General features: G+C 45.5%; 1 protein-coding gene across 1 annotated transcript; it reads left to right on the plus strand.

Moving 5' to 3' along the window:
* The first annotated feature begins 1,334 nt into the window (after nt 1-1,334).
* On the plus strand, nt 1,335-27,191 carry mmrn2a (multimerin 2a). The gene is made up of 11 exons (XM_073481563.1): nt 1,335-1,558; nt 7,793-7,915; nt 9,262-9,368; nt 9,945-10,001; nt 13,160-13,282; nt 18,166-18,620; nt 18,864-19,043; nt 21,341-21,826; nt 23,304-23,655; nt 24,226-24,726; nt 26,069-27,191. The coding sequence occupies exons 1-11, from the start codon at nt 1,335-1,337 to the stop codon at nt 26,470-26,472; spliced, it is 3,012 nt and encodes a 1,003-aa protein (XP_073337664.1). The 3' UTR covers nt 26,473-27,191.
* The last annotated feature ends 193 nt before the right edge of the window (nt 27,192-27,384 follow it).

The following is a 27,384-nucleotide window of genomic DNA, read 5'->3' on the forward strand; positions in this document are numbered from 1 at the left end:
ACAAACAACAGGAGATGAACCCTCTGATGGTCGTCAGCAGCCTGACAGGAGGGACGTCCTTCACCTGAACCCCATGTCTGAACAAACCGCTGCTCTCACTGTGTCTCTGTGTTTCTCTTGTGTTTCTCTTGTGTTTCTCTTGTGTTTCTCTTGTGTTTCTCTTGTGTTTCTCTTGTGTTTCTCTTGTGTCACTGTGTTTCTCTTGTGTTACTGTGTTTCTCTTGTGTTTCTCTTGTGTTTCTCTTGTGTCACTGTGTTTCTCTTGTGTGTCACTGTGTTTCTCTTGTGTTTCTCTTGTGTTTCTCTTGTGTTACCTTCCTCCTGGTTCTTTCTGTGTAGTTTCTGTTGGCTGGCAGCCGATCGATTAACAAAAATCTGCAGCAGCTGCCAAAATGTAAGTTACTGTGGTGAGGAGCCTTGTTTTGCTGCTAAAACCTGATTTTCCCTTTAACCCTGAAACAAAGTGTTCACCCTCAAAACTGAAGATTGTCGTCACACAACTGAACGTTTTTAACAGCACACAGAAAGGAAGGAGGCCGTTCCTCCTGCAGCTCGGTGGATTTCCTCTGTTCTTATCACTTCCACAGGAAGACGAGACGGACAGAGAGCGAGGGAAGGAGTGAAGGAGGAGTTTATCAAGAGGCTGTTCAGACCTGCTGCTAGTGTCTATCTCAACTGGGACCTCAGTGATGTGATGTCACTTCCTGCTCTGTATGAAACAAACCCGTCCATCACTGAGACAAACAGACTCCATGTTTCTACTCAAAGACAGAAAGAAGTTCATGCAGAACATTTGCTGAATTTACAAGAAGGAACAAATAAGTCAGAATCAGTCAGAGACAGAGTTTCACACAGTTTATAAAGTGTCTCCAACTCAACAACTCACTAAACTGACACATTTGTTAAGGGAGTCTGGGGACAAAGAAGTCGCCTATACTGGTTACTGTTTAGTGTATCTGTAAAATGTGACATGTTTAGATCAATAAAATGTTTCTTCTTTCATAAACCTCAACTTCTTCTTCTTCTTCTTCTTCTTCTTCTTCTTCTTCCCTGTGAATATGGTCTATGACAGGTATGTCCTCTTAATCAAGTTGTGATCATTCACTCATTCATTATTGACTCTTTAATTTTCTCTCATTTTGTTCCTGTCTGAGACGTCTGGACCGGACCGGTCCTGGATGGACTTCCCCTCCACCTCAGAGTTATAAACACTCCACCAGCAGAGGAAGCAGGGGGCGTGGCCTCCTCCCTCCACCCTCTCTCTCTCCTCCAGCTGTTTAAAAGCAGCTGGTGGTCGTGCGAGCCTCCACTCAGTGGTGTGGACGGGAGCAGACATGACAGCAGTCGGAGAACTGGTTCTGATACTGGGCTTACTGGTGAGCGCTCACTGTGAGGTGAGAGCACGAGACCCAGAGGTGGAGGAGGAGGAGGAGGAGCTGGGAGGAAGAGCAGCAGCAGGAGGAGGAGGAGGAGGAGGAGGAGCAGCGTTCCCTCCTCTCCTCCAGGTGACAAACACCTCCCCACTGGAGGAGAGAAGGAGCCACCCAGCCCGGACCGGGTGAGTCCAACTCAAGCTTCACTTACTACGTTTTGTCTCTGCTCTCAGCTGAGGACAGCTGGGTGAGACAGTGGAGAGTAGATCCAGTCTGATGACTGATCAATCAGACTGATGACTGATCAATCAGACTGATGACTGATCAATCAGACTGACAGAAAACTAATCAGAACTATCTGAATGGTTCATTTAATGGCAGCGATCCAAACAGCTCAGTCTAACCGCTCACAGTTCACTGGGTTTCTGTTCAGACTAAAGATTTCTGATAACGTCGTCTTTGTGATCGTCGTCTTCGCTCTTTGATGAACCTGATTTCTGTTTCCTGTCAGAAACATTATTCTCCCCAAGTTTATATCTGAGGTCTGAGAGGCAGCAGCCCGAAGTCAAGTACATTTTATGAAATATTATACATATAAACTTAGTATTTGCCTTTTTACTTCAATATATCCACCTGACAGCTTCAGTTACTTTAAAAACATTAATAACCTCATAGGCTACAGTGGACTGTTGGAGATCAGGTCTCGGTGCGGAGCAGCCGTCTGCTCGTGTCCTCGTTCAGACGTCCTGAAGTTGTTCAGATTAGATTAAAGTCCAGAAACTGAACGCAGATGTTTTGTATCAGAACTTTGTTTTTTCTTCTCTGCTCTCATTAATCTTGTGACGACCCCTCAGATTTATCTGCTGACCCTTTGGAGGGCCCTGACCCTCAGGTCGGGCCACTGGACTAAACTAGCCGACTGAATATAAAGTATTGAAACTGGATCAGGTTCTGTGTTGGTTCTGCTGCTGGTTGTTAAATGTGGATTGTTTTGAGTTGATGATGAAGCTAGCTTGTGAGCTAGCTAATGTCAGTCTGATGGTTAGCTTCTGACAGGAGGCGGGGTCTCTTTACTACATCGCCCACTTTTAGACCAATCAGAAGTCAGAATTCAGCCAAACCCTGAATAATCCCATCAACTTATCACACGAGCAGTAAATAAAATGATGCACACCGACCGCAGTCGAGTGGACTGTCAGTCTCTACCTGCACTGTGGGTCTACAGCGATATCAACAGTCAGCTGTTCTCACAAGAACCCAGAGAACCAGAACCCTGAAGAACAGTGAGGCGACCTGCAGTTCATCTAACGGCCACTAGAGGCTCCACCAGTGAGTCAGTCAGAGTCCATGTCCAACCTGTAGAGCAGAAATAAACATGTTACCAGCTGCTTCCTGTAGATCAGGAAGCAGCTGACGTCGCTGTGGGCTGTGACGTCACTGACGTCGCTGTGGGCTGTGACGTCACTATAATGACGTCAGTCTGATATTTCATTAGTTGGATGACAAACATCATGTGTTTGATTGATGACACAGTTCAAACAGGATCAATACATCACCTGTCTCTCTTCATCACTACCAGGCAGCTCTGATCAATAAGGTCCATGAGGAACCGGAAGGGGCGGGGCTTCACCGCTGTAGTAACCTGAGGGGCGGGGCTTCAGCTCTGTAGTAACCTGAGGGGCGGGGCTTCGGCACAGACACCTGTGCTCCGGATTAATGAACGGCTCCGTTAGTGTTACCCGGAAATGTACCGGGAGTCGCGGAGAGGGGAGCGGGTTTTAGTCGCGGATCAGAGCAGGATTTCTCTTCTGTGGCGCCACAACGAGCCGCAGAGGAGCTGCAGTCCCCCGCGGGGAACAGCGGCGAGTTAGCAGGTGGACGGAGGACATGTAGCTTCTCTAGCTGCTAATAACGGGACACAGCGGATGGAGACGGAAGAGGCGCTGCAGGGAAACAAAGATGGAGGACCTGGTGAGTTTCTGCTGATTGAACACTCGGTGCAGTTGTTGGTCGCCATCTTGTGGCTGATGCGATAACGTGAGGCGAAATGCGCTAATCTGAACGTGTGAACACAGTTAGCCTGTTAGCCTTAGCTAGCCTGTTAGCATCCAGACCACAGACTTACGAAGAGGACAGGTGGGCTCGTTTCAGCTTCCGTTCACCTGTTCACACGTTTTGATTGGGCGGCGACAGACGCTGACAAAATGGCGACGGCCTGTTTACACAGACTTCCGGTGGACTGAACAGTTGCACATAGAAAACAAATGTGAGCGAGAATAAAGCTACAGGAAGGACACGAGACAAGGAAATACTACTACATCTTCATAATACATGTATTTATGTACAAAACACAACACAAGATAAAACAATAAATAGAGAAACATAAAGTAGGAGACAGACAGACGTGTGCAGACATCATTAAACAGGTTTCAGGGTGAAAACCTTTCAAAATGACTATTTATTACATTTTTTGTTATTTTTTTCAGTGAAGTGATTTTAATAGTGAGTTTAGTTCTAAAAGAAAGTGAATATTTAGGAAGTGATCTGGAGAATTTCTGTTTGTGTTTATAGTATGATGAAGCTGATCACATTCAATAGTGCTTTCATCTGGATTATAATAGAAAGAAACAATATCTTTAAAGTTGCACTGTGAAGTTTTGGAGAAGAAATTCAAGCTCAGACATAATAATTTACAATATTAATGAAGTAATAATACAAACTGTCTCCATTGTTTCTAACTTTTGTTCACAAAAGGTACAAGACACATCAACATCTGTCCAATATCAAAAAGACAGTTCACAGGATGAATAATATGTAACATTTTGAAATGTACCTCCTTAACCTCGCTTGAAATACATTGTCTTCAGGGTCAAAGAATCAGAACTCCTTTATTAGTCCTGCAAACAGGGAAATTTGTGCATCACAGCAACAAAAGGACAGTTCAATATAACAATAAACAATAATAATAGTAAAAAATAAACAATATAATAAAAAGGTAAGAAGAAGAGCTAGAGCACAAATAGAAACAGAATCGTATATACATGATATGTACAATAATATGTACAATTGTAAAAAGCTAATCCATCCTCCAGTTTGTGATGCTGGGAGCTTCATCACATTCTACTTCTTATCTTCTTATTATCTTGTTTATTTTTTCACTTTTTATTATTGTTTATTGTAATTACTGTCCTTTGGCTGCTGTGACAAAGAAATTTCCCCATTTGCGGGACAAATAAAGGAATTCTGATTCTGATTCTGATGTGAGACGTCCCGGCTCGGTCCACTGTGTTGTTCTGTCGCTGATATGGACTCAGATATTTCCTCTTGTACAGCCAGTGTGACGGAAATGTTACAGACTCACAGCAGCTGTCAGTTTAATTTCAGTGTAGTGGTATGTATGTTACTATCAGGGCCTGACACTCACATTTGGTCCCCATAAAAACAGAAGTACACACACACACACACACACACACACACACACACACACACACACACACGTCACACTAATGCATATAGAAGTACCAACCAGGGAGCGTTAAAATGTTTTGACTGCCAGCATGCTTATAATAGGCCTGTACCACCCAGGCTGCTGACACACACACACACACACACACACACACACACACAGACACACAGACACACACACACACACACACACACACACAGCCCAGACGCTGTACATTAATTGTATGATTTTATGTGTCTCAGACAGGCTGTAGGCGTCCTCTGTGTTTGTCCTCCAGGTATTAAACCGTCCTCACAGTTTCACACTGAGCAGAAAACAAACTTTAACTGCAGTTTATTATGTCAGGTCCGTCCGTCCTCCATTTTGTTCCAGACTGAAATATGTATGTATGTATGTGACGGGTTGGCAAAAGTGGCAACAGTTTAGTAACGTCACTTTGTAATAATCACTTTTCCTTCCTAAGCGGGCAGGATTGTGTCTGACAGACCAAATCTGAGGATTAAAAGACATTTTTTGGCGTGTGCTCACTCAGGCCTCCGTCGTCATTGTGACCCACATCCAAACATTAAACCTCAGGGCCGTCCACAGACTCACAGATAACATGGTCCCTGAGGGCTCTCAACAAAACAAACCCTCCCCCACGTTAATGACATCGTTCACTAACTGAGCTCTTTGTGCTGTGAGGGCTGCCAAGTCTGCTCATTATAAGCATTTTTTCTAACTTGTTTCTCAAGTGTAGTAGCTTCTTCTGTCTTGCTCCATGTCTCCTGTCATTGCCATAGTTTATCATGTTGCAGGATTATAACCCTGTTCCTCTGCCACTCGCCCATAAACTAAACAAACACAGGTGAAACGTTTCCTCCAGTAGAAGTACAGGTACTTGTGTCAAAGTACAAGTACTGATTCAGCCCCTTTACTCAGAGGTCAGGGGTCAACAGGCAGTTAAGTGCTGATGAAGTGGAGGTAAAAAAAGTTCTGTTGGCCTCAGAAGAGAAAAGTTAAAGGATCATTCTTGAGTTTCCATTTGATTTAGTCTATTAAGCAGAAATCCTGCTGATCATTTTCTACATGATTGTTTTCCTTCCATTCAGGCAGCAACTGGTTCACTTCTGTGAAATCCAGGGAAAGACTGTTTATTAGCCTGGTGTCTGATTGTCTGTGTGTTTTGTGTCCAACTGCTGATCAAATAAATTGATATAAAACCAACACTTTAGCTCTGATGCAGTTACTAAAGATATCACAGGAATGTGGAAGTATAAAGTAGTAGTAGCAGAAAATGGAAATACTCAAGTAAAGTACCTCAAAGTTGTACTTATGTTGTGCTGATGTTGTGACCTGCAGCCTCCTCAGAGCTGCTTCTGTTCGACTCGGCAGAAGAAGAAGCTCAGTGAGCTGACACGTTCAGATCAAAGAGCTGAAGCTGCAGATAACGTGACCATGAAGGCATCGTCTGCTGCTCCATCAGCTGGTATCAGGAGACACACAGCTGCCAGATGAAAGGACGACAGCGTCCAAAGAAAAGTGGATATTAAAGACTTGTTATCAGACTGATGATCGTCTGAAGTCTGAGGATAAATCCACACTAATACGTCTTCATGTTAAAGGCAGACTTTTCCCTCTAGCGCCGCCCTCAGGACTAACCACTAACGACTACGCTGTTATAGTGAGAACTCCCTCCAGTCGTGTGTTCGGTGTTCCCGGTCTCATTATTCAGACTTTGGCTGCTTCACAAACATCTTTCAGGTCTCAACCTGAACTCTTGAACCTGCAGCTTGTTTTCTTCAGCTCTCGCTCTCAAACACAGAGTGACAGTTGTACAGATCACAGCTGTGTGACTGTGACACTCTGAGCCTCCAGTGAAGAGGACATGTCTGCAGATTTGAGGGTTCTTGGTCCAAACTGAACAGTGCTGCGCCTCCTCTCACAAAATGACTGACAGAACAACATTTAACCGAATGACTGGATGTTTGTGTTGGAAAGGAGGGAAATCCCAAAGTTACATGTCTTCAGTCTGAGACGTTCAACACAGTACAGCAGTTATTTAGTGATGTGTCGTAAGTGTGGAAGAAGAGAGAGATGACCCCAGAGACAGTCTGCGCTCTTTGAACGTATAGGAAGGATGGAGGCCTGTAAAGTTCCTCCTAACTCAACAACTCACTAAATTGAGACATTTGTCAGTGGAGTCTGGTGGTGTGGGGTTAGAGCGATGGGACATGTGTGTTCCTTCATTTCTTACTTTTCTAACTTGGAAAAACTCTCTTAGCAAAACAACTTCTGGCAGGTTCTCTGTGGGTTGTAAATGCATTCTGGGAAATGTAGGCAATACTCAACTTCAGGAAATTACACTCATTCATCACAACAATAACTCCTGGAAAGAATGAGACCTCCTCTTGTCCAACAGTGTGATCCAACATAAACATCAGTGTCAGAGAGGAGGCGTCTCCTTGTTCTGACGGCGCTCGGCTCATGTCACTTATTAAAGTAGAACTTTTAGGAAGGTTTTTACTCCGACTGAACGAGGATGGAGGAGAAAATATGTGAGATTAAGCTCCATCACATGAAGGAGAGATGAACAGTGTGCAGAGTTCAGTCTGACAGCACAGATCAACCTGAAGATGAAGATCAGGGATTTATTCTGATGTTGTTCCAGCGTCCTCTCAGCTCGCTGTTGATGCGTTCAGACTCACCTGTGCATGAAAGGCTCTGACCTACAGAGGAGAGCCAGTGTGAAGGTGTTGGTGGTCTGTGAGGAGAGGACGCCATGTTTGACCTCTGACCTCAAACAGGAAGGAGGCAACAACAAACTGCAAACAAGCAATTCAGCAGAATGTAAAGAGTGTGTGTGTGTGTGTGTGTGTTTGTGTGTGTTCTCAAGGCTAATAATCCTAGGCTAGTCTTCCTGAAACACACACATCATTATTATCATCATTGTGTGTGTGTCTGTGTTGTGCAGGAACTGGTGTACGTTCGTGCAGAGGCGTGTTGTCACGGTGGCGGAGGCTTGTGGAACAGAGAAGTACACAATCCAGGCTCAGAGCCTCTGTCCGAGCGGCAGGCCGGACTGTCAGCTGGTCATGTGAGTACACAACGATCACACTGTGTGTCAGCGACGGAGGAAGTATTGTTAAACTGAAAGCACTAACACCACATGATAAATACTCTTAGAAGTAAAAGTTTTGCATTGAAACTGTTACTTAAGTAAAAGTATGTAAGTTTAATCATGAAAGTGTATTAAAAGTAAAAGTAGTCATTGCAGCAGTAAATGAAAAGTTGGGTTCATTTTGAACAGTTTGTATCAGACTGACACTGATCATTCTTTATATTCTGGATTCATGTGCAGATTATTTTCTCCATGAATCCATCGACTGTTTGGTGAAAGTAGTGAGAAATGTGGCGACGATGAGCCAGAACCCACCGTGACACCTTCAGTGTTGGTCCGGTCCAAACCTCAACATTATTACAGATGCATTCAAATCATTCAAAGGAAACAACATCTGTGAAGCTGCAACCAGACCATGTGTTTACAGGAAAAATGACTAAAAAACAAAATGTAGAGAGTTGATAATTAGTTTTCTGTCATATTTGATAAACTCTTAATGTTTTGTGAGTAAACGTTTTAATTTGTAAAGTAACTAAAGCTGTTGGATAAATGTAGTGGAGTAAAAAGTACAATGTTTTGATAATTATTAAGTAGAAAGTGAAATAAAATGAAAAGACTCAAAATACAAGTAACGAATTTGGTTTTAATTACAGTACTTAGGTAATAAAATAGAAAATGCATACGTGACATAAAAAGATACTTCTGTCTTAATTCAGTCGGTCAGGACCTTAAACAGACATTAGAGGGTTGGAACGTTTCTCTTAAACGCTGCGTTATGTTTTTCAGACTTCTCGTTGTTGTTTCTCCTTCTTGCACGATTCTTAATACTTTTGCCTTCTCAGGCCTGGTGACGGTCTCCACTCAGTGGTTTTATTTTTAATGGTTTTAAGACAAACAGGGTCGGCTGCTTCTGGTCCGACTCCTCCACACAGCCGGGAATAAACTTCCTGTAGGGAAACTCTTTTGGTTGATCCAAAAATAGTCCAATTTCCCAAATATTGGATGTGAAAACAGTGGAATCAGTAAAAATACCCATCATGTAACTGTAGAAAATAACTCTGATGAAGAAGTCTTAGTTTTCCATCAGTATGAACGGAGGGAAGAAGAGTCGACCAGCGTCTCCTCTGACAGTAACAGTCAATAAAAACTGATCCAGATGTTCTGGAGGATCAGATGAACATGATGAGATGTTTGCTCTCCTGAACTGTCACAGTGTTGGTGAAGCTGGTACACTGTCACCTCACAGCTACACCTGCAAGCTTCACAAGACAGAGGCTAAAGTGTGTGTGTGTGTGTGTGTGTGTGTGTGTGTGTGTGTGCAGTTACAAACTGTCCACGCGGCCAATCTACAGGCAGACGCAGAAGATCGTCACTGCTCTGCTGTGGCGCTGCTGTCCGGGACACGGAGGACCCAACTGTGAGGACACAGGTGGGTCAGAACCACGAACTGACACCTGCCGCACCGACTCGCTCTGTTTTCACTGAGTCTTCCATCGTTGTTTCTTGTCATTCTCTCTATTTTGTCTCTGCTGGAGTCTATTTTTAAATGTCCTGTTACAGAAATGGATCAACTTTGGTGTGTGTGTGTGTGTGTGTGTGTGTGTGTGTGTGTGTGTGTGTGTGTGTGTGTGTGTGTGTGTGTGTGTGTGTGTGTGTGTGTGTGTGTGTGTGTCAGATGTCTGGAGGAGGACGTCCTCTCTTCTGTCTCCTTTTGTTTGTGCAGAAACTCCAAAGTTTATCAATGAACAAAGTATTTTTGTCTCTCTGAACTGAAGAGTTTCCTCTCTTTACTCTTTAAACACAAGTAACTGGTTGAATTATAGATAATCTTTATTTTCATTGTAAAACTAAACTCAGTTTGCAGCGTCTGTTCTTCAAGAAGAAAACACTGTAAATATGTAAAAGAGCAAAAAAGCCAGAGCATGTGAATCTCCACAATAAGATCCTGAGCTGGATGCTGAATGTGTGCCGTCAGTTTAACGCTGGTTGTGTTTGTCTCTGACAGTCTCTGATGCACAGCCGGATTCTGGGAGCTCAGCTCCGATTGGAGGATCTGGAACAGGTACGACCGCTCAACTGCACACATGAATCCAGGTTCAGCTTTACTGTCATTACTCAACCTCAATGTTTGGTTTGATTTAACATCCACCTACACACACAGTCCTGTGTAGAACAGACTGGGTCTTCACAATAAAAGCATCGTGCTGGTTTGTTGGTCCATGTTGATATAAAGTCAGGCTCAGTCATCATCTCCTCCTGATGATATAAAGTCAGGCTCAGCCATCGTCTCCTCCTGATGATATAAAGTCAGGCTCAGCCATCATCTCCTCCTGATGATATAAAGTCAGGCTCAGCCATCATCTCCTCACAGACGTGATCACACTGATCTGAGAAGACCAGATTTAACACTTTATTAGGATGAAGTCTTCACTGGAGCTGCTGAGCTAACAGCTGCACATCTTCAACATTTATGTCAAAAATCTAAAATCCAGCGTGGTCCTGCTCCTTTTTAACAAGACACACGCACGCACACACACACACACACACACACACACACACACACACACACACATCAGAGCAGTCTGACTCATTCCTGCCTCTTTAACAAAGTGAGGAAGCTGTGAAGTGCAGAGCGACGCTCAGCTTCAATAAACCTTCAGCTCAGGTCAGGAGAAGGTCCAACCACCCTCCTCCTCTTCTCCCCCCTCCCCCCCCCCCCTAGGACTCACCTCCAAGGTCAACCCTCTCCCACGTCCTCGGCCTGTAAACACACAGTGAGTCACACAGTGAAGGAGGGGGGCGTCCTCGGGCTCCTGATGGAGGTGATGAAGAGGTTGGAGGTCACAGCAGCCTGATGGTGGATGTGACTAATGTTACTGTGACCTGATGGAGCTGAGGACAGAGTGGGGCGGAGCTTTGTGTTGGACTGTTTGTTTTAACCTCAGGTGGGCGGGGCTTAATCCTGGTTGTCGACCTGGTAGTCGGTGGATGTGTGACTTGTAACAGTAGGCTGCTGATTGTTTCCCATTTCCTGCCAATAGTAAACATTTGTCTCTCAACACTGACCAACACCAAAGTACTTATTCAGCTTCTTTACTCCAGTAAAAGTAATAGAGTACAGGCTCTGAAATGTACTCAGAGGATCACAGTAAAGAGTCTCCCTCTGGCTGCAGGCTCTCTGCAGATACGAGACACTAACACGCCTTTTCTCCCCATTCAGCCTCCCTCTCTGTCTGTTTACGTCTTTGTTTCGTCTCGCTGCGTCTGCCGTGCGTGATGTGCTCTGATAGGTCGACATCAGTCTTGGGATGTTGGGAAGGCGGCGCGCCAAATAACAATAATCCATAATTTACCTCAAATGCATCAAACTAAAGTAACGAGGCTGTTTGAAGCTGTGAGGAGGAGAAAGTTCAGGTGTTTGTGTTCAGATGTAGAGAGGGAAAGTCTCAGAGACACTCAGGTACAGGACAGATACCTGAAACATCTGCTGAAGTACAGTAACTAAGTATTTGTACTTAAAAGGTCTCAATCAGATGTTTGACGTTAGCTTTTAGTTCAAACAGTCCTACGTTGTAGACTGAAGGCCTGTGGAGGTGTAGTACTGCAGTACCTCAGAAGTATTTGTACCATGAGTGTCTGTGAGAATGAAAACAGTCGATGTTTTTGGAAAGAATTCGGACTAAAATAGCGTTTTGACCTTTAGAGGCTTGATTGAATAAATAAGGAAAACAAAGAGGCAGTTCCACCCACACACACACACACACACACACACACACACACACACACATTAACATGGTACAGTCCGCTCCCACCACGCCTCCGATTGAACCCACTTCCTGTGAGCTGAAGTCGATGTAATGGACCTGGACACAATAACAGGAACACCTTAAAATACAAACGTCCCCGAGGTGAGTCATCAGCTCTGTGACGCAGTGAAACCAAACGTTACAACCTGAGCACAGATTGGATCTGCAGCAGAGTGTACAGGTGTTTCTATTAATGTGTCCACCTCCTGTACGTCATCCAGATGGACCAGAATCTGACTGACAGGTTTCTGGAGAGAATGAAGGTGTGTTTGTTTCCTTGCTGCTGACATGTTTCTGTTCAGTACATCGTCACATGTTGAGTCGTGACGAGTTCCTCCTCTGAACTCTACCATCAATATTATGGAAACTTAAATGGGTCCAGTAGTTTTTCTGTAATCCTGCTGACAAACAGACAAACTGAACCAGAAACAATCTTCCTGCTGGACGTAACTAAATATTTATTACCGGACCAAAGTCTGATAAAAAGTCCTTTGTGATTAAAATCCCCAAATGGAAACGCCAAAAGAGAAAAGTTTATCTCTGCTGAGGAGTTGGAACGATGAAGGAAACAGATCTGATGATGCTGCAGAGTTTCCTCCTCGAGCGTCGGGTTGGTTCTGCCCTCGGTGCTGACTGCGGGTCACTGATACAGAGCTCCCTGTTCCTGCTGTCGCTCTGATTTTTACTTGAACAATGAACTCAAGTGAAACAAAAAACTGAGGAAACTGAACTGAGAAATCCCCAAATACATCAGCCGCCTTCCCATCAGCCCCTCTGTCTCCCTCTCTACCTGTCTGCCTGACTTCCTGTTGGTCTCTCCTTCTCAGGTCACTTCACTTTAATGAAGCTTCATCAGTACGATCAGAAAACATGAATCATAAATAAATAAGTCAAATTAGATTAATAAAGTCCACAAGTGGCCGTCGTGCGCAGTGTGAGCCTCCTGGTGATTATTTCCTTTATCAGATGGATTCATCCTCTGAGAATCGTTGTGAAGAGATTTTTCACAGGAGAAATAAAAACGTTGACCTGCTGGTGGCGCTAATGAAAAGTCAGAGTATCACCAAAGACGGCTTCAGTCATTTGAGCACCTCACATGTACAGTGTCCTGATGATGTGTTGCACATGTGAACATCTGATCCTGGTTTTGAGAGACTCGATGAGCCTGCAGGAGTAAACGGGTCAATGAGTACAGAACCAGACTTTTCAGGTTCCATGTAAAATGTAAATCACCAAAACAAGCTGGAAAGACTCAAAACTGGAATATTAAAGTACAGCATGTTACAGTATGTGACATACTTCATGTCTGTAGAAACTTTCATGGCACTTTAATAGATGAGAGATATTTCACTGTACTGTTGGACGGACCAACAGGACAAACGGTCACTGATAATGAATCTCTTCTGTGTTTCAGGCTTCCAACAGCAGCGTGCCGACCCGAACCGCGTACAGAACGACTACCAGGGTTCTGACGGTGACCAGTACGACACTGGCTACCAAAAACCCAACGCCTCAACCCAGGAACACCACCGTCCTGGTGAGTTTTGGCAGAATGTAACTTTAAAACTGTGACGACATGATGTTAGGTATTCCTGATGTGCTTCTCCTGCCTGTCTGATGTGAGAAGGATCTTTTTGTTGATTAGTCAAAGAAATCTGGAGTGAAAGTATTTGGTGTTTTTCCGTCACATCTGCCGGCCCGGTTCTACTCTGTTTGACTCGGCATGGCCGGTATTTTTATTTCCACCACAACTGGGCTTCCTGCTTGAAGGTGTGTCCAATGACATCTTATTTATGAGAGAAAAAGTCTTACTTAAAAGATAAACAATTAAAATGATACAAGGGTAAGTTATACTACGTGTTCCTGATCCCTGCTGTACTATCAAAGAATCACCGCTAACACAGTGGCTCCGCTAATTCAGTTACAAACACATTTAATTTCCTATAACTCCTTCACAATAAAAGATTATTTAGTAATTTAAAAGCTTTTCTGATGAAGCAGCATCACATGAAACGTGTTTGAAGTGAACTCGATGAAACGGTGAAACGGCAGATGTTTGAAACAAACGGGACGAGAGAAACTAAAGAGGTTCAGTCAGAAGCTGCAGACGTACTGAGAGCTGAACACTGACTTTAGAAACATCTTTCTCTCAGGTTTCCTGCACAGACGTGAGTTGAGTATTGATTTGATGGGTGCTTGTTACGGGTTGGATGCAGTCACAGGACATCGTTGCTTGCAGGCAGGGTGGCTGCTGCTCGGTCCTACTCAGGGCTGTGAAACACATCAGCGTGGCCAAAAGTGCTGGTGGGAAAAAAGGCAATTTTTGTTTGTTTTATGTATATTTGAATATATGATAACAAAACCATGGGCCTGTTGACTTACCCCGACCCAGTCACCAGAATAAATGTTAGCCAAGTACGTTTCTGCAAAACCACAGATAAGTTAAAGTGGTCCTTTCTTTATGGTGCTGGTTCGGTGAAGGCTCAAAAACCTCTCAGGAACTAGAATGCAAAAGGTTTTTATGTTCGGTGAGGAAAATCCTTTGGAATGTTGTTTAAATGTAGTTTGATGTTGCTGAACATGGCTGAGCGTGGCTGAACGTTGGTGGCTGAGCATTGGGGGCTGAGCGTTGGGGGCTGAGCGTTGGGGGCTGAACGTTGGGGGCTGAGCGTGGCTGAACGTTGGGGGCTGAGCGTTGGGGGCTGAGCGTTGGGGGCTGAGCGTGGCTGAACGTTGGTGGCTGAACGTGGCTGAACACTGGTGGCTGAACGTTGGTGGCTGAGTGAGGCTGAGCGTGGCTGAACACTGGTGGCTGAGCGTTGGTGGCTGAACGTTGGTGGCTGAGCGTGGCTGAACGTTGGTTGAAACGTTCGGTTGAAAAGAAGTTCTGAACATTCAGACTGACTCTCACAAACAAACACGTTCTGTCTTTTTGGACTCATAAATGAAATCCCTCTGTTCTCTGTGAGTCTGGAGGTGACACACATCTATAGTCAGATTTGAGTAGATAACCTCACATGAAACCTTTTTATCAACTCATTCACATTTCACCTGATCTCACAGCCTGGGTGGAGGATGTGTGGGTGGGGGCTGTGTGGGTGGAGGATGTGTGGGTGAGGGCTGTGTGGGTGGAGGATGTGTGGGTGAGGGCTGTGAGGGTGGAGGATGTGTGGGTGAGGGCTGTGTGCAGCAGCGGGGGAGATAAGGGAGACAGGAGGTCTCCTTTATTTGCTTGTTTACACAAACGTGCCTGTAAAATATTAAAAACAGTTTATACAAAGAACAAAATACACAAAAGGATAAAAACAAAAGTTTGTGGCTTTAAAAAATGATTTTTAAAAAAAAAGAATATATTCTTGGATTTGAAATCTCATTGGCTACTTGATGTGTCAATCATCTGGTGTCTGATGTGTAAGTGGCTCAGGAGAGAGGGGGTGGAGCCAGGAGTGGGTCTCCTGTGATCACGTGTTGGCTGTTGTAAGCTCCAGGGCGGGCATAGAAGCTCCTACCTGTGGACAGGTGAGAGGGCCACAGTTACAGTTTGTCTCCGCTGTGTTGTGGACTGAAATGGATCCAGTGGACGTTTAAGAAGAAGTTTGATTCACTTCTGAAACGCTCAGACACGTTTGTTTGTTTGTTTGTTTGTTTGTTTGTTTGTTTGATGATTGAGCCCGATGAGGTTTTATGTTGAAGAGAAACGTTTCCAAGGAACGAGGTCCAGATGTTTGCAGGTGCTAACTGCTACAACATGATAATCCTGACGTCTCACACACGTCCTGTACATGAACTTTAACACACTGACACACACACACACACACACACACACACACACACACACACACACTGAGCCCCATTCCTCAGCAGTGACACCTCCGGTAACAACACACATAAACACACATACAGACAGACGCACACTTCCCCGCAGGAAATCCTCTCTTTCTTCTGTGTGTGTGTGTGTGTGTGTGTGTGTGTGTGTGGACTATAAGATGACACTATATTATACCTCTTGTGTCACCAGACCAGCATGTGCATTACATCACACACACACACACACACACACACACACACACACACACACACACACACACACACACTGCCTCCGTCCTGTGTGGAGCTTGTTTGGGGACCGGCCTCGCTCTCAGGTTCCCACAGTGATCTGTTCTCTTTGACCTTTGACCTCACTGACCAGCCAGCATTACATCATCCTTAAAGGAACAGTTCACCCAAAAATAAAATTCAAAGTCAAAAAAGCTTGAGACTTTTTAAAACGTAAAACAGAAGAGAAGAGATCACACACTGATCTGATGAGCTGCTCACTGTGTGTGTGTGTGTGTGTGTGTGTGTGTGTGTGTGTCTCTCATTAAAGTGTCATCTTTCCCTTTATTGTGACATTTACAACAAAACGTCAGGAGAACCAAACAGAACCACAGTTGTGGAACAGACGTTGTTTTGTCCGAACAGGAAGTCGCCTCAGCTCGCTGCTGTAAATCACGCTGACAGTTATTAGAGAGAAACACTGCCAGCTGACCGGGGTGTGTTGGATTTCAACCTTCAAACGCCCCTGCAGCTCCGCCCCCTCAGTACCCCTGCAGCTCCGCCCCCTCAGTACCCCTGCAGCTCCGCCCCCTCAGTACCCCTGCAGCTGGAGTCTGAGGTGACCTGGAACTTCCTGTTGCTGCGTGGCCTCACTGTACTGCGACCTTTGACCCCTCAGTACCCCGCAGCATGTGGGAAGAGTTCAGTCTGTTGTAATGAAAACAGGTTGTGATGAAAGAGAGTGAGGTCACTGTGTGTGTGTGTGTGTGTGTGTGTGTGTGTGTGTGTGTGTGGAGGAGAGTGACAGCAGTGACCTCAGGCACACACACTCATGTTTGTTTTCCTGTACCTGTGAGGACCTCGTTGCTGTGATACATTCCTGACCCCCGAAACTAAACTGAACCTGAAGCTCACGTCAACCCCAGAACCCAGTCTGAGCCTTCAAACGGCCCATTAACATTCATTAACACTGAACCACTTTCAACCAATAACATCACACCATCCACCATCAACCGGTCTTTAACTTTAAAAGGTGAGCGAGCGGCACCGAGCCCAGAGTTCATGTCAGAAACTGAAGAAGAAACTGGGTCATGTTTTCTGGTTTTCACTCTAATGTCCTCCGGCTGCTCTGCCTGAACCAGTTCTGAGGTGGCTTACAGAGTTAGCTGCTGTTAGCACCTGCTCGTGTAGTCATGCAGCTAACGTTAGCTGACCAGGCCCGGGGCTGTCAGGAGCCAAACCTGGCAACAAAACCACCTTGGTACTGTTGTTCTCCGATGCTGTCAGGTGTCAGCCGTGTTAGCTTGGAGCTCCCGTCAGACAGCTGGCTTCTTTGACATGTAGCTGCGTGGCGTAACTCACATTCAGCGCTAACACTACTGGCTACTGTTTTTACAAGAAACCTAAATGTGCAGAAGCAAATACAACTCTGCCTTCAGTTTCATGTGGACTTTAAGGCATTTTCTCCCTAATCCAGTGTTATTTCTTGAGGTTTAGCTGCTGTTCTGTCAGGTCCATCCAAGTGATATAATCCAATATTTCATAAAGATCCGATGCTCTGAGCTGTCCCGATGCCTCAGAGAGTGGTTGAACTCTGCTGATGGTTCACTGAGAACACTTTGCTTTCAGCACTTACCTTCTCATTTGGAGTCTGTCTGGATCAGTGAGGCCCATAAAAAGCAGGAAATGGAAGCACAGTTGGGTTTGTTTCAGACTCCAGAGATAACAACAACAGGCGGGATCAAATGGATCCACGAAGCCCTGAGGGGTCTCACCCTGAACGAGGTCCAGCTGGAGGACCGGTGTGTGTGTTCTGGCTTCAGTCTGAGTGTTTGTCTGCCGCCCTCACTGTGTCAGAAACATCAACATCACAGACAGAAACTCAGCCGTTTTTAGGTGTTTATGTTTCCCTGCTGGACTGGTTTCCAGGCGCTGGACTGGTCTGTTTATGTTCCAGTTTGGGAACTAAACTGGTTCCATTTTAAAGCAGAGCGACTAAACTGCTGCTCCCCAGAGAGCCGTGAATCACCGGGCGGGGTGTCTGTGTGCTCGCTTGTTAAGATTAGCTTTGTGTTTTTGCAGCATTTTATTTTAGATACAAATGTTCAGAACTCTCAGAGGATGAATCCTAATGAGTTTGGGAATCTTCTGCACATAAAGCATTGAATTATTGTTTTGTGTCGGCTCGTTGTGACGGCTGAACGCTGCAGCAGTTTAAACATGAGCCGCAACATGTATCTGTCACAGAGCTATTATTAAAACGATGAAGTAAACCGGGCCTGAAAAGAACCAGTCGTGTGTCACAACAGAGTTCATGTCCTCTGTCGTGCTCCAGATTCACATGACAGTAATTCTGTTCTTATTAAATGAGTTTCTTTCTCTCAGATGTAGAGAAGATGGACGCCGACGCCCCCCTGTACCCAGACGCCCCCCGGTACCCAGATGCCCCCACCGTGCTCCCTGTTCCCCAGATGATGGCGTTAGTCATGTCCCAGCTGCACCCGATCCTGGAGGGCTTCAACCGCTCCCTAGAGCACCTGAGCCGGCAGGTGGGGGACCTGGCACGTGATGTGGCCCACCTGAAGAGCAGCCAGCTGGGGGCGGAGCTGCAGGCGGGGCCCCCGGACAGCCCCGAGCTCGATGATGCGGCGGAGGAGCGTTTGGATGCCAAACTGGAGGAGGTGTTTCAGCAGGTCAGGGAGGTCCAGAGGCAGATGGAGAGCCACCGGATGGACGTGGAGAACAGGCTGCACTCCCAGCATGCAATGCTTCACTACAACCTCACCAGCTTCAAGACGGACATCGACATGAAGCTGAAGCGCCACCAGAAGATGCTGCAGGTCAGTGGACGACACAGACGTCATAAAATAACTTGAGATGAGGATCAATGCTTTTTATTAACCTGTCAGACTTTTTCATTAATTCATCATTACGTACAAATATATATTCAATACATATAAATGTTTCCATTTATTATACTCGGAGTCTGATCACTGTTTCTTTTGTTTTTATTTTGAAAGAAAAACAAACTATCTTAATATTTTAATGTGTCCTCACAGTCACTTCACTCTGTCTGATCCCAGGTCAGCCTGCAGGCCATGAACGCCTCCCTGGTGGAGCTCAAGCTGGACCAGGATCAGACCGCTGAGGTCCAGGTGGAGGAGCAGCTCCCTCCCCTGCGCCCCCTGGAGACCTCAGACACCTCGGCGCTGTGGGAGGCCGTCACACGTCTGGACAACGTGGTGGTCAACAACACAGTGAAGGTGGGTCCAACGACACACGTTTATCTTACTTCACTTGCTTCCTGTTTACAGTCGCTGTGGGAGCTCTGCAGTTAACTAGCGCCCCCTAGAGATTTCTGTGTGTGTGAACAAGAATAGAAACACGGCCGGATGAAAGTTTTGGAGGCGTCTCGCACAGAAACAATGAGGAGCAGGAATCATGTTGCATTCTGGGTGATGGGGGCAGTTTTGTAGGACCGCATGTCGCTGTGTGTGACATCACTGCTCATCTGTCAGAAATATATCAAGTTCATCAACAGATGTAATGAGCGATAATTTACTAAATTAAGATAGTTAATGATACAATTAGCTCATGTTATACTAACTAACCATACTGCTCGACACTGATTGAAACTAGTTGCATTACTGTCATAATAAAACGTTCTCTGACTGAATAGTTAGCTTCTAAGATAAGCTTCTAATGTGAAGCTTTTGTTTCACATTAAATGAAGACGGCTCTGCTCGAGTGACGTGATCTGCTCGTCTGTGTTGATGTGTGACTCGGCCCTCAGTGAGTTAGAGATGACAGCATGCTGGTAACTGATTTAACGAGCGTCTGCTCCAAAACAACAGTTATAAATATCAAGCAGACGCAGACCACACCTAACACAAGCTAACACAAGCTAACACAAGCTAACACAAGCTAACACAAGCTAACACAAGCTAACAGTAACGTAAACACTGATGTAGCTGTGTGTGGATGTCCGCTGAGGAGCTGGTAGGAGCACCGGCCACAGAAATATTTCTGCTGGTGACACCTGAGGGTTTGTGATTACCATCCCATAATATTCTCATGTAATGTAAACGTTCACCACTTCAGGAAAAACAACAAAGTCTTGATATGACTCGACAACAGGACACAACTGTGGTCCACAGAGCTAATGCTATGCTAACAAGATTCAAGATGAATAACGAGGAGGAAGTATCAATAAGTGGGAGACACTTCTGTGTCTCTGTCTGTCTCTCTGTCTGTCTGTCTGTCTGTGTCTCTGTCTGTCTCTCTGTCTGTGTCTGTCTCTCTGTCTGTGTCTGTCTCTCTGTCTGTCTCTCTGTCTGTCTCTCTGTCCCTGTCTGTCTCTCTGTCTGTGTCTGTCTCTCTGTCTGTGTCTGTCTCTCTGTCTGTGTCTGTCTGTCTCTCTGTCTGTCTCTCTGTCTGTCTCTCTGTCTGTCTCTGTCTCTCTGTCTGTGTGTCTGTCTCTCTCTCTGTCTGTGTCTGTCTGTGTCTGTGTCTCTGTCTGTGTCTGTCTGTGTGTCTGTATCTGTCTGTCTCTCTGTCTGTGTCTGTCTCTGTCCCTGTCTGTCTCTCTGTCTGTCTCTCTGTCTGTGTCTGTCTCTCTGTCTGTGTGTCTGTCTGTGTGTCTGTCTGTGTGTCTGTCTGTGTGTCTGTGTGTCTGTCTGTGTGTCTGTCTGTGTGTCTGTCTCTGTGTCTGTCTCTCTGTCTGTCTCTGTGTCTGTCTCTCTGTCTGTGTCTGTCTCTGTCCCTATCTGTCTCTCTGTCTGTCTCTCTGTCTGTGTCTGTCTCTCTGTCTGTGTGTCTGTCTCTGTGTCTGTCTCTCTGTCTGTCTCTGTCCCTGTCTGTCTCTCTGTCTGTGTGTCTGTCTCTGTCCCTGTCTGTCTCTGTGTCTGTGTCTGTCTCTCTGTCTGTGTGTCTGTCTCTCTGTCTGTCTGTCTCTGTCCCTGTCTGTCTGTGTGTCTGTCTCAGTCTTCATGTCTTCTGTCAGCTTGTGTTCACTCAGTGATGTCATCAGATGTAAGCTCATTAAAATGTTGCAATAAACTGTGAACGGAGGTTTAGACTGCGTCCCCGTCGCCATGGTTACTCACTTTACATACACACATTAACAACTGCGTCCCCGTCGCCATGGTTACTCACTTTACATACACACATTAACAACTGCGTCCCCGTCGCCATGGTTACTCACTTTACATACACACATTAACAACTGCGTCCCCGTCGCCATGGTTACTCACTTTACATACACACATTAACAACAGGCCCTCCCGTTCTGTCAAAGTGAAAATAAACAACATGTTCATACAAGTGAAGAACACAAATATATACACGTGTATAAATATGTCATCAAGCACACCTGCCAGGTGCTGGAAGATGCACCTTGAAAGTGCTTGAATTTGACTTTGAAAAGGTGTCAGAAGTCTGTCCCTGGGAAAACTGCACGGCTTGTAGTGAAGAAGTTCATGAAGCCGGGACCTGCCAACATGTTTCACTGTGTGTGACTAACACAAGTTATCTGTGACTTTGTCCTCGTGCGGTGCTGCAGGTGGGCGGGCTGATGGAGGACGTGGAGGTGACCTCGGGCAGCGTCCGGCAGCTGAGGCGGGACTTAAAGCAGCTGGACGCGCAGATCAACCAGACGGCCCGGAACGGTCAGATGAAGTTCATGGAGACGGGGCTGGAGGTGGAGGCGGCGAGGGAGGTGGTGCTGAGGCGGGTGGAGGAGCTGGCGGCGAATCTCAGCCAGCATGACGTGCGGCTGCGGGACATGGACGCGCGGCTGCGGGACACGGAGGAGGACGTGGACTACTTGTACGAAGGTCTCTACAAGCGCAACTCGTCTGCAGACTGCGACTGTAAGGCGCTGAAGGCCGCCGTGACACGACTGGAGAGGGGCGTGGCCAACGTGACAGAGGTGGCCAATGAGAACCGGTTAGCCCTGGAGGAGACCGGCGAGGGAGGGGCGGGGCAGTGGGGCGGAGTCAGTAACTGGGAGCCGGCCGTGCAGGTGCTCCAACAAGACCTCCAGCAGGTGAGAAACTAAGACTTAAACAGGTTTTTACTAAAGAGCCGAGTTTAAAAGAAGGATGCGATGGAGACGAGATGGTCTCTGCTCCGAGGAGGTCCCGGTCCAAACTAACAGCCACGTGTGGAAGTAGATCTCTAAAGTACGGAAGCCCTGAGGGACAAGTGAGGATTTATTTCTTTTTCTAAATCTGATCTAAACTGTTTTTATTTTTTCATCTGTGAACAAATGTTTCCCAGGAGACAAACAACTATTCTCATGTGTGAAGCCGAGTGGAAAAACCAAAATGTTCATGAAACTGATTTTTTATTTTCTTTGGAGGGAAAAAAAGTCTGCGAGGCTGAAGAGCAGCACGACCGACTGCTCCACACATTTGAAAATACAGATATTATATATATAGTTTTTTTCCTTCAGTGTCACACAAGAAAAAAAATCTTCCACGTTCCTCCAAAACATTTTTTCACTCCGTTTCAAATAACAATAAAATAAAATCTCCTGAACTTTTTTTTCACTTGGTTTCAAACCAGAAATGTTTTGTTTTTTTTCATATCGAAAAAAACCAAAAAAAGTTTCTGCAAAACTTTTTCCACCAGTTCTGACACAAACACACAGACGAGGAAACTGTTCAGATCAGACTTAGAAAAGCACGAGCGAACGTTTACATTCTCAGATTTCCTTTTTTATGTGAAACTGAGTGAGGAAAGAAAAGTTGTGTCAGCGGCAAAAAGAAATTGGTTTTGGAAGGCGAATGAAAAATTCTCCTTCCAGAAAAAACCTGTTTCACGTTTTCACAGAAAAAAAAAAATGCTTTTTTTCTTTCCAGAAAACAGTTAAGAAGAAGAAAAATGTGTGAAACTGAATAGTTTTTTTCTTCATGTCATTCAGAGTGAAGAGTTGAGCTCCTGTTGAGCAGCTGCAGCTCAACACCAGCTGACCCACCGTCACCTGACAGATCTGAATTCATGGTTTCTTCCAGACGAGTTTAATTCCTCCCTGAACGTAACACAACATACATCTGTTGTGTGTTAGCAGGTTATTTAACACAACATGTGTTATAATCTGCCATCAGTGTCATTATGACATCATTTCAGACATGAAAACAAAAATCCACTCAGACTCAGTTTCACAGGATCATCTGCTCCACGGTTTCATAGATGAAAAACAAATTAAGGAATTTATGAAGATTATTCTCTCAAAACTTTTCCCAGTTCTCAGGTCATAACCACAAAGAGACAAATATCTGGATCTGACTTTATAATCTGGATCTGCACTCGACCCTCAGGGCCTCCGTGCTGCAGACACTTGAATGCACATTATAAAATCAGAAATTGATACTCGAATGACAAAAGTTGGAGTTTATTTTGTGCACGTTTTGTTTCACGTCATTAGATGTCAACAGAACATCAGAAGAATATTTCAGTTTTCGTCTCTCGGTGTTTACATTAATATGTATTGAAGCTTTCTTTCCTCTGTCATCGTGCAGGTGAAGGAGTCTCTGGCCTCGGAGCAGACCAGGACCAGGACTCTGGACCACAGTCTGACCCAGCTGAGCGACTCGGTGAAGGTGGGTCTGGCCGAGGTCTCGGGCCTGAAGGGGGCAGACGGGAAGCTGCAGCACCTGTCGGGCTCCTTCGACTCTCTGCTGGAAGACGCCATCCGACACAGCGACGTGCTAGAGCTTCTGCTGGGGGAGGAGGTGCTGGAGTTCCTGGAGTGGCCCGTCCAGGACCAGGAGGCCCACTCCATCCCGGCCCTGAAGGAGCAGCTGGGGAACCTGCAGGAGCAGCTGAGGGGGCACAACCTGAGCATCACCTCCCTGCTGGGCAACAGTCCAGGTGAGAACCACCAGGGGGCAGATTTCACTCACTTTAATGATTTGTTTCACCAGATGTGGTTAGATCAGTTCAAACAGACAGCACCAGACTCCCTTACCAAATATAGTGATTTTAAGAGTTGTTGAGTTAAAACAAACTTTCTAACGTAGTGAAACTCTGTCTCTGACAGACTCTGAATCATTGTCTCCTTCTTGTAAATTCAGCATTAAATGAAAACAGTAAGTTGTGTGTTTCCTTGTAAAAAGTGTCAGTTTGTGGCAGCATGGCTGCACCAGCCTGTCTGCTTCTGTGTCTAAAGTGCTAAAGTCTGACCTGCCAACATTTAGCAGCTGTTTGAACACACTGTTTACACTGATTTCACCATTTACACTCAATTTATGGAAGAAGAAACATTTTATTGATACTAAACATGTCACATTTTACAGATACACTAAACAGTAACCAGTATAGGGCACTTCAAGGTACTTCAAGGACATCTAGTGGCAGCTGTGAGAAGCTACAACACCACAGTTTGTGTGTCGAGCTCAGCCTTTTCTTCTCAGACTCATGTTTGACTCCTTCTGGTTCCAGGAGGCAGAGAGGAGGTACCGTCTGCTGACCAGCCCTCCTCTGACGACGACCTCCTCCATGATGATTGGCTCCCTGGCAGCATGAGGAGGAGCAGCAGTGAGGTTCCAGCCAGGGAGCGCCAGCTCCTCCTCCACTCCGCGGGGAGGCGTCCAGAGCTCGGAGGAGACGGCAGCGATCTGTGGAACTTGGAGAAAGCGGTGGAGGAGCTGGAGCTGAAGGTGCTCCGGCTGGAGGAGAAAACCTCCAACGCTTCTGCTGGGAGAGAGGCGCCCCCCGTTGGTGCGGAGGCCAAACTGCAGGCGGAGGTGACGTGGCTGAAGAGAGGGCTGGAGGAGCATCTGAGGGTGTTCAAAAACGTCTTCAGTAACGCCGACGTCCTCGCCGGATCTGACGCCACGCTGGAGCTCGATAAACTGTGGCAGCTGGTGAAGAACAAAGAGGGGAAGAAGGAGAAGAAGAGAGGAGGACGAGGAAACCATCGGAGCAGGAGGGAGACATCAGGTGAGTGAAGACAAAACCTAACTTCTGTCAGTTTCAGGTCAGATTACCAACGTGTTCAGTCAGTGGATTATTCTCCATGCTAAGATAACATTTTGTGTGTGGATTTTATGCTAATGTAACATTAGCATGAAGAAAAATCTTAGCAACACTAGCAGAGAAGTCCACATACAAACATGTTAGCTTAGCTTAGCTTAGCAGGAAGGAAAAAAATCCACTTATGTCGTATTCATCAGTTAGTTTAGTTTGACACAGAGGAACATTCACTAACATGGAGATACGTGGATTTTCTTCATGTTGAGCTAAGATAACATGTTGCTAAGTAGATTTTTCTTCGTGCTAAGCTACCATTAGCATAAAATCCACATGGGTCATTCCATGCCAACTCACCCAAAATCCAGAACTTTTCCCAGTTCATGTCAGGGATTTTCTTGATAAAATACATGTTGAAACATCTGTTAAGTTGATGGCACGGTGAAACCCTCCAGCTGTCCTCCAATACCTCCAAAGTTAGGACTGTTTGGCCCTCTGAGCTAAATTTCAGCATTTGTGATTCCTTGTATGTGTATTCTGAACCTCACCACCGCTTGTGTTTCACTGGATTGGGTTGAAATTTGTCCTGAACGTCAGCGGGACTCTGAGGAAACCTGTCAACATTCATTCATTTAAATAGTTGTTGCTGAATGGTTACAGTCATCAGATTAATAACAGGAAGTCTTTTTGTTACCAGAATGAAGAATGTGTCATTTTCAAAAAGTCATATCTCCACTAGTTTTCATTTTCTTTCAACCAAATGTAGCTGTGTGTAGTGTTACTGTAGCTGTGTGTAGTGTTACTGTAGCTCTGTGTAGTGTTACTGTAGCTCTGTGTAGTGTTACTGTAGCTAACTGTAGCTACAGTAACACTACAGAGCTAGCGGTGGTGAGGTTCAGAATACACATACAAGGAATCACAAATGCTGAAATTTAGCTCAGAGGGCCAAACAGTCCTAACTTTGGAGGTATTGGAGGACAGCTGGAGGGTTTCACCGTGCCATCAACTTAACAGATGTTTCAACGTGTATTTTATCAAGAAAATCCCTGACATGAACTGGGAAAAGTTCTGGATTTTGGGTGAGTTGGCATGGAATGACCCATGTGGATTTTATGCTAATGGTAGCTTAGCACGAAGAAAAATCTACTTAGCAGCATGTTATCTTAGCATAGAAAATAATCCACTTACTGATGAACACAACATGTAAGTTAGGTGGATTTTTTCCTCGTGCTAAGCTAACATGTTCTTGGCTGCTAGCTGGTTGTGGTCCTCAGATCCCCTGTTCACCCTCTGACTCACATTTTGTCTCCAGGTGTTGTCGCCGTCCCGTCCGGCCTATCAGAAGCCTCTCTGCTGCTTGTCGCTGGATCTCCTCTGAGCGTCTCGAGCGGCGTCATCGTGTTTGAAGCATCCCTGAACGGGGGTCGCTCTTACTCCGACAGCGGCACCTTCATGGCTCCGGTGAACGGCGTCTACCTGTTTGTCCTCACCTTGGATCTGCGGCTGGGCCCCGCCCACGTGGTCCTGACGCGGGGATTGGGAGGGGCTCCGGTGTCTCTACACAGACGAGAAGTGACGGAGGCGGGGCCGGTCACCGCTGTGAGCCTCCTGCCGCTGAGCCAGGGGGAGGACGTGAGGCTGGAACTGAAGGGAGGAGCGTGGGCGGAGTCAGAGGACAATGTGTTCACCGTAGTGCTGCTCCACCAGACCACCTGAGGGCACTGTGGACCAATCAGCTGACAGATCAGACTCTGGAAGGGGCGGAGTCAGTCAGTTGAAAATTTCTGAATTCCTGCTGGAAGTTTTATTTATTTCATTATTACAGAATCAGAAAAATATTAAAACATGAAACTGACTGCAGAATGTTTTTCTCTCCTTCAAACCCTGAATGGAAGCTCCAGTCAGGATGTTGTTAGCTTAGCTTAGCATAAAGACGTGAAGCAGGGGGAGACTGCTAGCCCAACTCTGTTCAAAGATTAAAAATACACAACTCACCATCTCTGAAGCTCATGAACATGTATCCTGTTTGTTTCAAGGAACAGTTCACACATCTACTCAGCCCCGTGTCCACGTGTCGTAGTCCACCAAACATCTCTGGAGCTTCACAGTAAAACAGAGTTGCAGCATTCTGCTAAACAGCTGAAGCAGCTGGAGATGATTTAAACATCAGACAGCTCGTCTGCTCGTCTGCTGTAGCTGGTGTGTTTCTGAACTTTGGAGCGAGGCTAAAGTTAAACTTCTTTACATCGATGTTATTCTGTAAAAGTGAGTCAACATATCATGTGTCCTTTTAGCTGAGGGAATCTTTTATATTTGAATGTCTGTAAAGTTTCAATATACTGATGTAAAAACAGAGCAGTTTATATGTTTATATAAAGGAACAGCTGAGCCGTTTTTTTATCTGAACTGTCACTTAATAAAAAGCTTTAATCACAGACGTGATGTGTGAACGTTTCTGACATTTAAAAACGGGAAACATGTCGGATCAGCAGTGTCACAGTTTCACTGCATTTTTTATCAAAGACAAAATAATTGTTGCTAATGAAGTTATTGTGATATCTACGCTGTGTGTCAGCCTGAGTCTGTGGCAGCAGCTCGTTATGGTGCATCACTGCCACCTACTGTGAC

This window comes from Pagrus major, chromosome 15 (genome assembly GCF_040436345.1).
Source record: "Pagrus major chromosome 15, Pma_NU_1.0".
Taxonomy (NCBI): domain Eukaryota; kingdom Metazoa; phylum Chordata; class Actinopteri; order Spariformes; family Sparidae; genus Pagrus; species Pagrus major.

Coding starts and splice junctions, on each gene's coding strand:
- mmrn2a (XM_073481563.1), top strand. CDS start 1,335: ATGACAGCAGTCGGAGAACTGGTTCTGATACTGGGCTTACTGGTGAGC. Junction 23,656..24,225: donor CCTGCTGGGCAACAGTCCAG/GTGAGAACCACC, acceptor TTCTGGTTCCAG/GAGGCAGAGAGGAGGTACCG. Junction 24,727..26,068: donor GAGCAGGAGGGAGACATCAG/GTGAGTGAAGAC, acceptor TTTTGTCTCCAG/GTGTTGTCGCCGTCCCGTCC.